Here is a 17,776-nt window from a genome sequence, read left to right as displayed (position 1 = left end):
ACTTTCTAAATGGAGAGAAAATACAAAAACGTGAGGCACAAAGGGACATGGGAGTCCTTGTGCAGGATTCCCCAAAGGTTAAGTTGCACTTTGAGTCTGTGGTGAGAAAGGCAAAAACAATGTTAGCTTTCATTTCAAGTGGACTAGAATATAAAAGCAAGGATGAAATGTTGAGATATTATAAAGCACTGGTGAGGCCTCACTTGGAACATTGTGAGCAGTTTTAGGCCCCTAATCTTATAAAGGATGTGCTGAAACTGAAGAAGGTTCAAAGGAGGCTCACAAAAACGATTCCAAAATTAAACAGCTTGTCATATGAAGAATTCTTGATGGTCTTCATGCAGTCTCCCTATTTCCTGAAAACTACTACCCCCCCCATTGGAATTCAGAAAAATGAGGGGTGACCTCATTGAAACCTATTGAATGGTGAAAGGCTTTGATAGAGTGGATGTGGAGAGGATGTTTCCTGTGGTCGGAGAGTCTAAGATCAAAGGATCCAGCCTCAAAATAGAGGGACATCCTTTTAGAACGGAGATGAGGAGTAATTTCTTTAGCCAGAGAGTGGTGGCTCTCAGGAATTCATTGCCTCAGGCAGCTGTAGAGTCCAGGTCTTTATGTATATTTAAGGCAGAGGTCAATAAATTCTTGACCAACCAGGGCATGAAGGGACCCCGGTGAGAGGAGGGGGGAGGCAGGAGATTACGGCTGAGGGGAAAAATGTATCAGCCATGATGAAATGGCGGAGCTGACTTGATGGGCCAAATGGCCTAATTCTGTTTCAATATCTTATGGTCCATGTGATTTTGACTGTGGAAGGATTGTTGGTGCCAGATGGGGTGGTTTGAGTATCTCAGAAACTGCTGACCTGGGATTTTGACACACTCTCTGGAGTTTACAGAGAACGGGGTGATAAACAAAAAAAAAATCCAGTGAGCAGTAGTTCTGTAAGGGAAAAAAAACTGTTAATGAGAGAGGTCAGAGAAGAATAGACAGACTGGTTCAAGTTGACAGGAAGGCATTGGGAAAAACCTCCCTGAACGCAGAGCACTTCGTATCTTGAAGTGGATTGGCTATAGTAGGAGAAGACCATGAACATATATTCTGTAGTCACTTTATTAGGCACAGGAGGTATGTAATAAAAGGCTACTTTGTGAATACACCATCTATTCCTTAAGACTGTTCTGTCACTCAACAAACAGTACCATGGCTGATTTGTAACTTAATACTTTTGGTCAAAATTTACAAATACCATCTACAGAGAATTTGTAGACTTTTATTCTAACTTTATTCTTGAAAGGTTTCCAATACAGCAGAGATAAGATGGATATAAATAAACTGTTCTATCAAGCTAATCAGTTTCTAAATTTAGGGAACAAGCTTAAGGTAAATAATATTTGACCTTCAAACCCTGAAAAGAAGACAGCAGCAAACAAACTCATTATGACTGCCTCACAATGTAGATCAGATCCCAATCTACACTATATATCAAAAACCCAGGTACATGTTAGCGATGAAAGGAGTGGTACTTCCAATACAGGCAATGACTCAGAGCATCCACCTACGTCCATCAAACAACTTGCTGGCACCAGGGTTCTGCTTGAATACATTTGGCAATACTCCGATCACCAATTCTCAGGAATGAAGCAGCAAATGGCAGGGTTGGATGAGAAGTTATAGGACTCTTCATTCCGTGTCATGAAAGATTAGCTTCATGCCCCTGATTTTCAGCAGGTTAGAGAAAATGGAGTTGCATTATTGCTGGATTCCAAGTCAAGTCCAACTGGGATGGGCAAGATAAGGCCTCTCCTCAACTTCTACCAACCTTGCTGATATCACTGGTCTGCGTTTCCGAATTTTCACAAGCTACATTCTTGCCTTCAGCTAGAAACTCCCCTCAACTAATGTTCTCTCCTACAGAAAAGGTTTAATGCTGAAACATAATTCAAATATTCCACAATCAAAACCTTATTCCTAGTAGACAAATATTCTATGCAGTTCTCTAAAGAACACAAGAACACAAGGAATAGGAGGAGCAGTCGGCCATCTGGCCCGTCGAGCCTGCTCTGCCATTCAGTAAGATCATGGCTGATCTGCCATGGACTCATCTCTACCTACCTGCCTTTTCTCCATAACCCTTAAAACCCGTACTATGCAAAAAAAAGCTTCTTCTTAATCTTTATTAGAATCTTTTTTTTAGCTACACTTTCTAGGTGTATGCCTACCAATGCATTTAATAACTATTTCAATGTATTGTTCACCTTCATTCCCTGCTGGTTCAGGTCCTACGTGCATCAGGTTGCAAACTCTTTGTGGTCACCTTCATCAGGTGACCAGCTAGCCTCCAATATTAAATCCCAAAACATGACACATTTACCTTTTGTAGTATCCATCACAAACGAGACACATTAGCTAGAGCAAAAAATGAGTTTGAATTAATGTGAATAGTCAATCTCCAACACGGTCTTAACATAGAGAGGGTGACCACATTCTAATAGAATCTCTGTTGATCATGAAAATATACACAAAGGTCAATTGAGAGACATTCTATACATATACTATGGACAACTTCTGCCAAATGGGATTAGTAAAAAAAAATTGATGGCCAGCATAGTTAAGACAGGCCTGTTTTTGTATCCTATGACGCAGAGCCAGGTAAGCTCTTTGCGACATAAAAAAACCATCTTGTCTCAATCAAATATTAATAACAATGCACTGCAAATTGAATTATCAGGCAATTTAAAAACCTTGATTTGTTTTCTGCATTAATATGTACAAGGCTGCACTAATAAGCATGACATTATAGATTACCTTGAGGCTACAATCCAATATTGGAGTACTGCTCTAGAGACTAAAGTTCAATTTGAAATAAGCAGATGATACAAATAACAGATGCTACATAACTGCAAGGCTGCTATAAATGCTCCTTATATAGTTCACTCTTAATCCATCATTTGTCCACATTCTCCCTTGCCAAATCATTAACTCCACTCCTCTGCCCTGGAAAATCTGCACACCAGCTCATAACCCTGCTGGCTTATATTTAAACCTGAATCAAATAATTTGTAGACATATCATTGCTAAGTCAGAGAACTGCCACCTCCCAGGCATTATCCAATTCCATCCATGCAGCATCTCTTCTGCCATTTAAATCATGCTCTTATGGCAATGGTTTGAACAATTCCAGTCAACTGCTATATATGCTTTATGAATTCTGATGCTGAAACACAACAGTCAGCTGTTAGTGTACTTGCTGATCTACAGTATGCTATACAATGCTGCAGTTTTAAAACCAAAGTCCCTTTCAAATCATTTTTCTCTTTATCATTGCCTTCTTCTGTCTTTAGCATCTGGAATTTAATTGCTCCATAACTGGCAGCTGCATCTTCAATTAAGTCCCTAAAGTGCAAGAACTCTCACTGTAGAGCCCCCCCCCCCCCCCCCCCACCTTTTCACAAAGCTTACCTCTCTGACCAAGATTTGATCAACTTCTTGCCTTCCAATGTGGCCTCCCTGTTGTGGAGCATTCTATAAATAAAATTTAGGGAAGGAACCCCACCTCATGGGTAATAATGCTCCTCTATTAACAAGATTAACAAGTAAAATAAAGCAACTTAAGGCTACTTACCCCAGCAGACTCCCCATCGCGCATCAGACAATGGACATACATCTTTCGGTGGCAGGATCTTCCTCACTGGGTAGTCAATACATCTCTTGTTGGAATTGCACCATAAACACTGCGGAACAGAAGCAAACTAGTTAAATGGACCACATCTATATTGATCTGATTTTTACTTGCAGGAAACACTTCAGTAAATTTCTTTTGCAAACCCACAAATTCAGAACTAAAAGGGTTGTCAACAGACTGAAATAAACATTGAGCAGTGTGTTAATGTCCACTTCATTCACTTTGGCTGTTATGCATTCAACAGAAAATACAGAAACTATTTCAAGCTTACAGCGGAATCGATGGAATTCAGATTTGTATGTTTCTAGAAAAGTTAGACTGATAGATTGTCAGATTAGGTAGGTTAAAAGTTTGGAACAACACCGTGGGTGAAGGGGCCTGTACTATGTTTTTAAGCTGACCAGACAAATGGAACCAAAAATGTGATAGGTAATTTAATTAAAATAGAAATCAGATCTGCATTATTCAGCTTTTTGACAATTATTTTGCAGGGCTATGCTTAGAGTACTGCAAATAGTTCTGGCCTCCACTAGACAAAAGTGATAAAAAGACTGAAGGTAGAACAAAGAACTAAGGGTTTAATGGATAGAATAAGACAGGACTTTATTTTTCTCCTCCAATAAAGGTGTACAGTGATGAAATAAAGTCCCTTTTAATAATATGTAGCATTATCAAACAGTGAAGGAACTTCCACTCGCAGGATTGTCTGAAATTGGAGACTTGGTTGAACAAGGGACTAATTATTTTATCATTTTTATTGAGATACAGTGTGCTGTAGGCCCTTCCGGCCCTTTGAGCCACAGTACATAGCAATCCCCCAATTTAATCCTAGCCTAATCATTGGGCAATTTAAAATGACCAATTAACCTACCAGCTGGTTCGTCTTTGGATTGTGGGAGGAAACCTGCACGGTAACGGGGAAAATGTACAAACTCCTTACAGACAGCAGTGTTCACTAATAAACCCAGGAGAAAATTTCCCTATCCAGAGAATGACAAGAATGTAAAATTTGCTAAAGTGGAGAGTGGCTGGGACAATAAGCTTCGTTGCAGATACCAAGGAGAAAACGATGAGGACATCAAACATCAAAACTCTGGAGCAGTGGTTCCCAAACTTTTTTGGGTTACCACCCCTTGGCTTCCAGACAATCTCCCTGCTCCCTTTCTGACCATTACATAGAAACTATTAAAACATTTTTATTTACAATGCACAGTGAAAGAAATTAGGAACTGCAAATTCAAATCAGTGAAAATAATAATAAAAAATATTTAAATCTATTTAAAGCTACAAATAAAATCTCAGAACCAGATTTATTATCACCGGAATGTTTGTTAACTTAGCAGCAGCAGGTCAATGCAATACATAATATTGAAGAAAAATAAGTAAATCAATTACAGTATATGTATATTGAATAGATTAAAAATTGCACAAAAACAGAAATAATACATATTTTTAAAAAATCAGTTAGTGTTCACGGGTTCAACGTCCATTTATGAATTGGATGGCAGAGGGGAAAAAGCTGTTCCTGAATCGCTGTGTGTGTGCCTTCAGGCTTCTGTACCTCCTACCTGATGGTAAGTGAGAAAAGGGCATGCACTGGGTGCTGAGGTCGTTAATAATGGACGCTGCCTTTCTTAGAAACTGATCCTTGAAGATGTCCTGGGTACTTTGTAAGCTAGTACCCAAGATGGAGCCGACTAAATTTACAACCTTCTGCAGCTTCTTTCGGTCCTTTGCAGTAGCCCCCCACCACCACCACCCACCACCCCCCCCCCCACCAGACAATGATGCAGCCTGTCAGAATACTCTCCATGAGACATCTGTGGAGGTTTTTGAGTGCTTTTGTTGACATACCAAATCTCTTCAAACTCCTAATGAAGTATAGTCGCTGTCTTGCCTTCTTTATAACTATATCGATATGTTGGGACCAGTTTAGGTCCTCAAAGATCTTGACACCCAGGAACTTGAAACTGGTCACTCTTTCCACTTCTGATCAGACTATGAGGATTGGTATGTGTTCCTTCATCTTACCCTTCCTGAAGTCCATAATCAGCTCTTTCATCTTACTGACATTGAGTGCAAGGTTATTGCTGTGACACCACTCCACTAGTTGGTATATCTTGCTCCTGTACGTCCTCTCATCTCCATCTGAGATTCTACCAATAACGGTTGTGTCATTAGCAAACTTATAGATGGCATTTGAGCTATGCCTAGCCACACAGTCATGGGTATAGAGAGAGTAGAGCAGTGGGCTAAGCACACACCCCTGAGGTGCACCAGTGTTGATAGTCAGTGAGGAGGAGATATTATCAGTTCTTCCTCCATCCTTCCTGTTAATTCCTCATTATAAGTGTTCAGAAATGGATTCACTCCTCAATCTGGATTAAAAGAAGATCCTCAGATCTCTCTAACATGTCTTTATATAGCTCGCCCAGGTGAGCACAGTATACTTTATCATCTGGTATTCTTTCTCTTCCAACTCAGAGAGGCTCAGAAATTGGAAACGGTTAACCTGGACAGAAAGACAACTAATAAGATACACCTCACTTCCTTGCAATTGAAGAGTGATTTCATTGACATTTCCGAATAATTTTGAAAAATAAGCAATGTCATGCCTAATATTCTTGAGTTGATTACTGAATGAAGCATTCAAATCTTTAACGAATTTTAATCACAGTTTCAAAAAGTGCCTAAAAGCATCTCAGGTTTTTCCTTTTGAGGGCCACCTGACTGCTGTGTGCAACAATAAGTGTTCAAACTGCTTATCATTAACCAAGAAGTAAAGAATCACTGCCTGGCAAAGTTGACTCATCCAACTGCAGAGCAAATTCTGTTGTCCTAAGCATGTTGCACAATATACCTTCTACATTCTCTGACATTTCTTTTATTTGTCCTTGGACACAGTTATTGCTGAGCATAACTGCTTTAATTATTTGGTTCAGTTTATTATTTGGTTTAGTGACTAACACAAGAGTGTACACAGAAACTCCCTTACTGTTGGCAGAATCAATTCTTCTCCAATTTTATGGAGTTTTCCAGATTTAGCAATGAAATATTGTATGAATCAGGCAGACCATCAGTGTTTCATTGTGAAGTGCTGGAATACAAATTTTGAAGTGTTTTCTGCTTCTGAAAGTTTTCACCAGGTGACTGAAAATAAGCCAAGTTCTTGATTGCTTTATCAGAGTATATTCTCTTCAAATATTCAAGGAGCCCGGACAGTTTCATTGCCTCATTTGAAAAGTCTTTTTCCTTCATACAACGGACACATTGGCTGTTGTTGGCTACTTGGTGCTGATATAAATCCATTATTTCAGATACTTCTCATTATACAGTCTACGCTTTGACATTTTTATTATGGATTAACGACAACAGTCAATCACCTATGCTTAAGTCCAACCTCAAGCACTGTGATCAATAAAGGGGAAAGTTATGATGTCACCATAGCTCAGGCAAAACATGATTCTCTGCATGAAGGTACATAAAATGCAGCAGCAATATCTCTATTGGGCTGTGAGCTAGAGAAATGTGGTCAAGACCTTTCAAAATGGCATCTTCTGAACTTTACTCCAATGAACGCCATGCCCCAATTCACAGGAATTGTGTCACTACATGATTAGAGTAGGGGAATCATACTAGCTAACAGTGCACTACAGTAGTGAACAGCAATAATGTATGATCTACGCCTGGAAGTAATATGGTTTCTTCTGTCCAAATTTCTCACGATATGCCAAATCCAGAGTGTCACATTGCTTTTTAACAACTATAATGTACTTTGAGTAAAGAGAACAGAGAGTCAGCAAGAGACGAGGTGATTCCCTGATCATTGTAATCAGGTATCAGACACTGATGATCTTGATTCAATTACCAATATTATAGCAATTCATTTCTTAAATTAAGCCTGTAATCTCTCAGTTGTCCCCTTGCTACCAGGAGTCCCCCACTACCCTCTTTATCGCTCCCTTAAAAACTCCTAATGCCCCCAGAGGGGTGTTATCATTCACTTTAGCAACCACAGCCTCTTCTGCCATTCAGTAAGACAGTGGTTCAGCTACAAACCAACTTTACAAACTCAACTTTTCCCCCACATCCATTACAAGCTGTGGTTATTAAACAGAAACTATAGAACAGTACAACACAAGGAACCACAATGTCTGTGCCTACCTTGATGCAGACTTAAACTACACAGCTCCCTGTACCTGGTCTACATACCTCTTCCTGTTCATTGTCTCAATGCCTCTTAAACACCGCTACAGTAACTGGTTCAACCATTCCCATGGCAGTACAAATCAGGCGCCTTATCTAAAATCTCCTGTAAACATTCCACCTCTCCTTGAAGCTTGGCCCTACAGCGTTATTAAATATTTAAAACTATTTCATCTCAGATTTAAAATTAACTATTGACCTTGTTGCTTGGTATTTATTGCAGAGCTTCTTATAACTAAAGACTTTTATGCAGAATTGTTTCCTAACTTCACTTCTGAAAAGGGCTGCTTCTTTGTCATGAATTTCACAAGCAATTTGGGAAAACTTACACTCAATCCTTCACCTTCTAATTTCTTTAGCTAGTGGGCTGTACATTGCCACAGACAGCTGTGGGTATATTTAAAGTGGAGGCTGATAGGTTCCTGATTAGTTAGGGTGCCAAGGTTACAGAAAAGGGCAGGAGAATGGGGTTAAAAGGGATAATAAATCAGCCATGATGGAATGGCAGACCAGACAGGATAGTCCATTTTTTGCTCCTATGTCTAATGGCTTCAGCGATCATTGACTTAGCTTGCGTAATCTCAATTTCATGGAACCTATATATCACTCCATGGGCGGTGGGGTGGAGATACGTCTCTACCAAAGAAGGTGCAAGCAGCTCCTTCCCTCTGCAGGTCACCCTTGGATAAGGTGTGGCATCTGATTAGCCCCCACCCCCTCCCCTCCAGGTCAGGGTCAGATGAAGCCATGGCAGTAGATGGTGGATGGTCATATGAACAGCTGGTGCATGTCACAAGCCCTGGTTACGCGACAACTGACACAAAGCAGACAATCTCTGAGGAGTATTGCTAATGGCTGGAGTCACCCATTTTGTAAAGACACTGCCCATAAGTTAATGGCAAACCAATTCTGTAGGAAAGTTGCCAAGAACAATCACAATCAAGACCATGATTGCCCACATCCTGCGACACGGCACATAATGAATGAATGAATATATCACTCCAAGCAGCTTAAAGGAGATTTATTTGGCAAGTAGTGGAAACATATGATATCAGTGTTTAAAAAAACATTGATGGAGAGACAGAAAGAGGTTGAGAATGGAGGGATATAGATCAAGTGCAAGCTGATGTGCACTTTAACTGGCATTTTGTTTGGAATATACATCATAGACTATTCGTGTTCTATCTATATTGTACCCTTCAAGCCAATTATTGTATCATTCCTAAAATCAGGTGCCCAGAATTAGTATCCAGGTGCGGCCTAACCAGGGCATTTGTTTAGTTAAACTTGCAGGGCCTTTGTAGTCACATTCTAACAATATGAGTAGTTACTTCTAGACCTTCCCCACCCTCCAGCGTTCAGTTATTTTCCTAATCCCATTAACAAACTGCCTTATTATCTGAATTTTGTGGTGAACTTTATCAAATGTCTTCATTTCTCAATTTAATTACAAATGCAGCCAGCATTTCAAAGAAAGTATCAATCAACTTCAGCAGGTACAACTCAGTCTTTATAAATTTATAAAGGTTTGCTCCCATCAACTGAAAATGAAATACTAGAGTTTATATTATTCTTAATGGATATGCCAAAATTAATGATTTGAACTCCAAACACCGCATTTTGAAGATCTTATTCTTTGTGCGTTGTAATGCCAGGACGGTGAAACTACCTCCAGGGTAACTTAAGAATTGAAAGGTTTTTCACAGATTTAATTACAAAAAGAATCTTGTCAAACATTTAAGCATAGCAAAATTATTTAAATGTAACTGAATAAATGAGTTGAGTCAATACTTTGGCAGGGGCTATTAAAATGTGAAGTATTCTTATAGATTGATTAACCCAAAAACCATTGCAAAGATCAGTACAAGGCTTCAAAATTTGAGTACAAGGCTCTGTGCAGATAAAATGAGCAAACCTTGGAGTTCACATTATAAAGGATACTTTATCCAAATAGTCAATACCGCAAACATCGTTCCACTAAACTTCACTCATCCAATTTAAACATGCTATTTTTTTACAATATGGTTCACCAGATAGTGCACTATGAGACCCCTAACACAACGTTACTCACCGAAACATTCCTCAGACATTCCGCACAATTTACGTTAGTGCTGGCATTGCAATCTGAAAGAAGAATACACATTTTATATGTAACGTCAGAATTCAGTAAATATGGAAAACATACTTACTACTTTGCCACAGCCCCACCCTCTCCTCTTCTACCAATGCACCATCTACAGTTCAATGATGTGCAGATATTAACTTTTCTTGGAATATTAAGAAAGAGTTCCCCTCAGATCCTGTTTTTTTCTCTATCCTCTCATCTTGAATCTTCGTCCTCTTATTTTTGATGCCCCTATCAATGGAAAACTGGCTGGTTTATGACCCGATCTCTGCCTCTTATGATTTTGTATACTTCAGTCAGTTCATCACCTTGGCCATCTTCACTCTAGGGAGGACAAACCCTGTCCATCCAGTCTCCCTCATAACTGAGTGATGTTACAGGAAGACAAACTAGTGAAGGAAGCATATTGTTTGCTTGCCTTTATCAAAAGGGGCATTGAGTATGGGATTTGGGATGTAACAACAGCTGTAACATAACACTGGGTTCAACTGTTACATTCAAGAGAAGTTTGGATAGGTGGCTAAATGAATGAGAGGTATGGTCCAGGTTCAGGTTGATGGGACTAAATTTGCAATAATCTTTTTTCCCCTCACATATGGATCTATGTTAAGCTAGGCAAACAAAAGGATCTATCATTAGCAATCATTTCATTATTGGTACCTTGTGATACACGAGATGGCACTTCATCCATAACTAATAAACAATTTGATATTATTTTCTACTTCAAAGCAGATTGTAGAGATTGCATAAATTGTACATATGAAACTAGACAAGAGATGCTGGTAATTTCAATGTTCTACAACCTATTGAATGCATTTATCACCAATCTTCACTTCCTTCAAGTATAGGCTTTAACCAATAAACAGTATATTTAATATTAGTAAAATGAATGGCAATTTTAATTAGAGGCTTACAAAGAAATGGTAAAGTCCCCAAATCTTAAAATATACAGGTGGAAAAAGGGATTGTCCCATTTTTCAAAAAATTAAGGAGCATTGTTTTGCAATAATGACAGAACTAAGAATCTCTTTGATATAAGTTCTGATATAATTCGAATATCAGTGGCTGGAAAATAGCAACACACCTGACAGGAAATCAGTCACTGACACTTTAACCCTTTGTAAGCACCAGTTCAGTAAGTTGTACTCTTAACTCAAAATCAGAATCAGGTTTAAAATCACCGGCATACATTGTGAAATTTGTTCTTGAAGCAGCAGTAGCTGTACATTGCAATACGTAATAATAGAAACTGTGAGAGTGCATGTGTAGCATGTTCTGGATGGTGGGAATCCTTAATTGATAGATGCTCTTTGAAGGTGGTCAGGATGCTTCTGAGGCTACTGATGGAGATAAGTTCACAACTCTCTGCAGCTTCTTTCGATCCTGTGCAGTAGACTCCCCACCACCCCACACCAAATGGTGATCCAGCCAATTAGAATGCTCTCTAAAGTACATCTGTAGAAATTTGTGAGCGTCTTTGGTGACATAACGAATCTCCTCAAACTCCTAATGAAATATAGCTGCTGTTCTGCTTTCTTTATAACTGCATCATTAGGTTGGAACCAGGATAGATCCTCAGAGATATTGACACCCAGGAACTTGAAATTGCTTACTTTTTCCATTTCTGCTCCCTCTATGAGGACTGCCGTGTGTTGCCTTGTCTTACCCTTTCTCAAGTTCACAATCAGTTTTTTGGTGTAACTGACGCTGAGTGCAAGGCTGTTGCTGTGACACCACTCAACTAGCTGATACGTCTTGTTCCTGTGCGCCTTCTTGTCATCATCTGAAATACTGCCAACAATAGTTTGTATCATCAGCGAATTCATAGATGCCATTTGAGGTGTGCTTAGCCACGCAGTCATGGCTGTAGAGAGAATAGGGTAGTGGGCTAAGCACACAACATTGTGGTGCAACACTGTTGATTATCAGAGAGGTGGAGATGTTATTTCAGATCCACACAGATTGCAGTCTTCTGCTGAGGAAGTCAAGCATCCATTTGCAGAGGGAGGTACAGAGGCTCAGGTTTTGGAGTTTTTCCAATCGGAATGGTAGGAACGATAATGTTAACTGTTGTGTTGTAGTCAATAAACTGCATCCTGACGCAAGTCCTAGAATTGTCCAGGTGGTCTAAGGCTGCATGATGAGCCAATGGGATCCCATTCACTGTTGACATATTGTGGCGATAGGCAAATTGCAGTGGGTCCAGGTCCTTGCTGAGCCAGGAGTTGATTCTAGCCATAACCAATTTCATCACTGTAGATGTGTGTGTTACTGCACAACTGTCATCAAGGCAGCTCACCCTGCTCTTCTTGGGCACTGGTATGATTGTTGCCCCTTTGAAGCAGGTGGGAACTGCCAATGAGAGATTGAAAATGTCTTTGATCACAACACACCTGTTGGTTGCTTGGCCCAGGTTTTCAGAACCCTATCAGGTACTCCATCGGGGCCTGTCGCCTTGTGAGGATTCACTCTACCGAAAGACAATCTGACGTCAGCCTCCAAGACATAGGTCACTGGATGCCACAGGGATCCTCATAGCTGTAGTTTTATTCTCCCTTTCAAAGTGTGTTGAGCACATCCGGGGGCAAAGCATCACTACTATTCATTATGTTAGGTTTCACTTTGTAGGAAGTAATGGCCTGCAGACCCATCCAGTGCTGACGTGCATCCAATTCTGCCTCCAACCTCATTCAGAATTGTTCCTTTGCTCTTCAGGTAACCCTCCATAAGTTGTACCTGCTCTTCTTGTATAGTCCTGGGTCACCAGATTTGAATGCCACAGATCTAGCCCTTAGGAGACTACAAAACTCTTGGTTCACCCACAGCTTTTGATTCAGGTATGTACAGTATGTTCCCCTAGGCACACACTCATCCAAAAGTTTTAATGAAGTCAGCAGCAACTATGGTGTACTCATTCAGACTCAAAGATGAATCCCTGAATATAGTCCAGTCCACTGATTCAAAGCACTCCTGCATCTCCCTTGTCCATACCTTCTTGGTCATACTAGTGGTGCTGCAGTCTTCAGTCTCTGCCTATACTCAGGGAGTTGAAGTACAGCCAGGTGACCAGTCACTCCAAGTGTGGGTCTGGGATGGCATGATAAGTTCTCTTGATGGTAGTATAATAGTGCTCCAGAGTGTTGGCTCCTCTGACTCTACAGATGAAATGCTAGTAACTAGTTGGAGACTTTTTCAAGCTGGCCTGGTGAAAATCCCCCACAGCGATGGGGGAAGACATCAGGGAGCTATTTAATACCTGTTTATTACCGCCCAGATTGTGTATAGAACCTGTAAGACACTGGCCTGAGGTGGGATGTACAGGGCTACCAAGCTAATGACTGAAAACTCCCGCTGCAGCACAGGTACACCACAAAGCTGTGTGCCTAGTCCCCTGCTCTACTCACTTTACGCATATGACCGTGTGGCTGAGCCCAGCTCCAAAGCCATATTCAAGTTTGCTGACAACTTAAGATGTTCCAGGTTGGATGAGTGTGATTGGGACAGCATCGCCATCTTTGTCCACCACAAGGAGTTGATCATAAAGCATACTTCACCTCCTCTGCCATTGAAAGACTCAGTAGTCCTATCTCGGCAGTGAATTGTGAAGCCAGCGAGCTGCATCACTGTATCCAGGATGGCCAGAGATATTCAAGTCTCCGTAAAACAAAAGAACACAATAGCTTTTAATGCCACTCTGGTACAGCAAGTTTGCCCTGAGATCTTCAATTTTACTCACCAGAGACCGTACATTTGCCAGCAGGATAATCAGCGTTGGGAAACAAAAGCCACACTTCCCTAAATGAACTTTCAAACAAGCACAGCACCCTCTCTTCTTTTGTCTTAAAGGGGAACCACATCAGTGACCAGAGTCCATTTAAGATTTGTCGACTTTGAGTAGCAATAGTTTTTCGTCACCTTAAAACAATGTTCCTTACTGTACAGTCCATAGATGTTACTGTGATTTTCAGCCGTAGTTGTCCAAAACGTGAACATTTAATGATTTCCACTGAAGCCATTCACACAAGTTGTCTTCTTAACGGCACCCCGGAAGTGGAAGTTACTAGGTTGCAAATTTAAAGTCCCATTCAAGATATTCAAGTGCAAAATCAAGGTCAAGGTGATATACTGCACTGAAACTGGTTTCTTTCAGCTGACATTTTATCAGCATACCTTACCCACTCCCTGGATATGCACTAACAATTTAATGAACAGATCAGTTCTTGTCAGTATTCCAATCAATAAATACTTAGCTAACAATAAAATAGATTACTTGGGTAGTATCACAGTGCATAAATTGGCAGAAGATACTAAAATACAGTGGTGGCTTTAAAACATGTTGAGAAAACCCAAATTCAATAATTTTACTTCACTCACAACCAAGAAACACCAGTTGTTTTAAAAAAATACCAATTATGTTTTAATAATCCAAAATCACAAAACATGTCCTGAAACATGTTGAGTGTGATACAAAATCATTCAGAGTCTTCTCCAACCAGAGCCTGGATGAACCATGAGATTTGAAATTTGCTGAGGGCCACATCAGAAGAATTCAAGTCTGGTGAACAAGAAAGTTACAAGAGGTCCATGTACAATCGCCGCAAAGCAATTTCACAGACAAAATGAAAATTCCAGACTAAGCTTGAATCAACGAAGGATGCTGAACAGCTGTGGCAGGGCTTGAATAACATCACCTCTTATAAAGTTAAATCAAGTGAGAAAGGGAACAGCAGGGCTTTGCTTCCAAATGAGGTCATTGTCTTCTATGCTCACTTTGACCATCAAAACATGCAGGAACTATTACACACTCCCACATATCCTGATGATCTTATGATTTCAGTCTCTAAGGCCAATGTGCGAGCAGCCTTCAGGAGGGTGAACCCACAAAAAGCATCAGGCACAGACGGGCACCTGGCCAAGTACTAAAGACCTGTGCTGATCAACTGACTGGAATGTTCACTGAGATCTTTAACCTTTCGCCTTGGCAGTGAGTGGTACCCACTTACTTCAAGCAGGCTTCAATTATACCGGTGCCAAAGAAGAGTGTGGTGACCTTCCTCAATGACTAGCACCCAGTAGCACTCGCATCCACAACGATGAAATGTCTTGAGAGGTTGGTGATGAAACATATCAACTCCTGCTTGAGAAGCAATTTAGTCCAATTTGCCTACCGGAGCAAGAGATCCACAACAGATACCATCTCAGACCTCCCAGACCTTAGCCTCAATATTTCCTTGGATCCTGGATTTCCTCACTTGCAGACCCTAGTCAATTTGAATTGGCAGCTGCATCTCCTCCACGATCTCCATCAGCACAGGTGCATCACAAGGCACTGGGCTTAGTTCCCTGCCCTACACTTAAGACTGTGTGGATGAGCACAGCTCCAATGCCATATCCAAATTTGCTGACAACACCACTGTCGTAGGCTGAATCAAAGGGGATAATGAATCAGCATGTAGGAGGGTGATTGAAAATCTGGCTGAGTGGTGCCAGAACAACCAGCTCTTACTCATTATCAGCAAGACCAAGGAGCTCATTATTGACTTCATGAGCCAGTTCTCATTGGAGGATCAGAGGTGGTCAGCAACTTTAAATTCCTCGGTGTTTATTTTGGAAGACTTGTCCATTCATGCATGTGCAATTACAAAGAAAGCATGGCAGCGCCTTTACTCCCTTAGGAGTTCATGGAGGTTTGGCATGACATCTAAAACTTTGACAAACTTCCATAGGTGTGTAGTGTAGAGTACACTGAATGGCTGCATCACAGCCTGGTATGAAATATCAGTGCCCTTGAATGGAAAATCCTACTAAAAGTAGTGGATACGGCCCAACCCTTCATTGGTAATGCCCATTAAGCACATCTACATGAAACACTTCCGCAGGAAAACAGCATCCATCTTCAGGGATCCCCACTGCACCACTCTTCTCACTGCTGCCATCAGGAAGGTGGTACTGGAGCCTCAGTACTCACACCACCGAGCTCAGGAACAAATAGTACCCCTCAAACATCAGGCTCTTGAACCAAAGAGAATAACTTGACACAACTTAATTTGTCCCATTGTTAAAATACTTCCACTTCATCTCATGTTCTCAATATTTATAGCTTGGTTATTCATTATTATTTCTTTCTTGTTGTATTTGCACAGTTTGTTGTCTTCTGCAGTGTGATTGAATACCGAAATTGGGCGGACTTTCATTGATTCCATTATGGAAGTATGCACACAAGAAAATAAATTTCTGGGTTCCATATGGTGACATACGTACTTTGATAATAAATCTACTTTGAACATTAACTCAGATCCTCTCTCCAGGAAGTGCTGCCTGACCTGCTGTCTATTTCCACTTTTTATTTTGGATTTTTAGCTTCTGTGGTTTATGTTTGCTTTTTGATCACAATCACTGAGGATTGACTGTATGACCAGCAAACAGCCCTAGAAGAGCGGTGACACAGAAATGCCTGGATTAGCACACCAGGTGGGGACTTCAAAGCATAACATCATGAGTGGCTTGGCTGCATCACTACTAATCCTTCTGGCCAGGTCCTCAGGACACAGTCACCAGTTCAGGTCTGCAGCAGATAATGACTGAATCAGCATCACAGTATAAACCGAATCACAAGAGATTCTGTAGATGCTGGAAATCCAGAGTAACACAAAGTGCTGAAGCAACTGAACAGGTCAGATATAAATCTAACTGGCCACAAACTTGTCAATTCATCAGCCTACGACAACATTGGTAAACATATCTACCAGAGTCTTACTAATGGTAACTCATAAGTCAAACCCACAGGAAGAAAACCAGAGCATAAGGAGAATGTAGAAACGCCTTACAGACAGCAATAGAATTTAGCTCTGATCACGGGCTCTATAATAGCATTCCACTAATTGCTATGCTATCGTACTGCCTCCACCCACGACAGAAGCCCAAACAAGATTCCAAGGGCTGAATTCTGGTGGTGAGATGAAGGTGACTAGCCAAAACAACGAGGCTGCATTTAACTGAATGTGGCGAACAGGCCTGGTAAAACTGAAAATAATAGGACAATAATCCAGTGAATGGAGTCACACTTCACACAATAGCATGATGGCTGTGGATATCAGAGGTCAATCAAATAACCCTCTGGGCATCACTGCAGGTGTCCTCAAGATAGTGTCCTTGGCCAAATGATATTCAGCTGCTTCATAAATGGTCTCCCTTCCAGCAGAAGTGAAGATGTTTGCTGATGATTACACAATGTTCAATTCTGCTTACAACCCCTCAGCAAATGAAGCAACCCTGTCTGCTTGCAACAAGACCTAGACAGCATTCAGACCTAAGTGGCAAGTAACAATCACACAATATAGTGCCAGGCAATGACCATCACCAAGAGTCCAATCACTCAACCTTGACTTTCAGTAGCAATGCATCTTTGACTGAATCATCAACACTGGGAAACACTGATCAGAAACTCAACTAAGCCAGCCAAATATTTACTCCAGCTGCAAGAGCAAGTCAGCTCCCGACTCAAAGCATTTCCAAAATCTACAGGGAACAAATCAGGAGTGTGATGGAATACTCCCTACTTGCATTCATAGCTGTACGTAGCTCCAACTACGGTCTGGCTTTTCACTTGAAGCACTGGAGGGTGCTATGTGACTTGACAGAGGTGAGCAAGGTGATAAGAGGCATAGATTGAGTGGACAGCCAGACACCCTTTCCCCAAGGTGGAAATGGCTAATACAAGGGGTCATAATTTTAAGGTGATTGGAGAAAAGTATAGGGGG

At 40.8% G+C, this 17,776-nt stretch overlaps 1 protein-coding gene across 1 annotated transcript in view; it reads right to left on the bottom strand.

Annotated features, from left to right (window-relative positions):
- Positions 1–17,776, bottom strand: part of LOC132392812 (pituitary tumor-transforming gene 1 protein-interacting protein-like) — a 35,211-nt gene that overhangs the window by 7,919 nt on the left and 9,516 nt on the right. Inside the window, exons 3-4 of the mRNA XM_059967212.1 lie at positions 9,963–10,015; positions 3,626–3,734 (exon numbers count right to left, since the gene is read on the bottom strand). Of these exons, the coding sequence (XP_059823195.1) occupies positions 3,626–3,734; positions 9,963–10,015 (162 nt within the window). The remainder of the gene's footprint in view (positions 1–3,625; positions 3,735–9,962; positions 10,016–17,776) is intronic.

Source organism: Hypanus sabinus, chromosome 4 (genome assembly GCF_030144855.1).
Source record: "Hypanus sabinus isolate sHypSab1 chromosome 4, sHypSab1.hap1, whole genome shotgun sequence".
Classification (NCBI taxonomy): Eukaryota; Metazoa; Chordata; class Chondrichthyes; order Myliobatiformes; family Dasyatidae; genus Hypanus; species Hypanus sabinus.
This window is presented reverse-complemented; position numbering and strand designations above follow the sequence as displayed.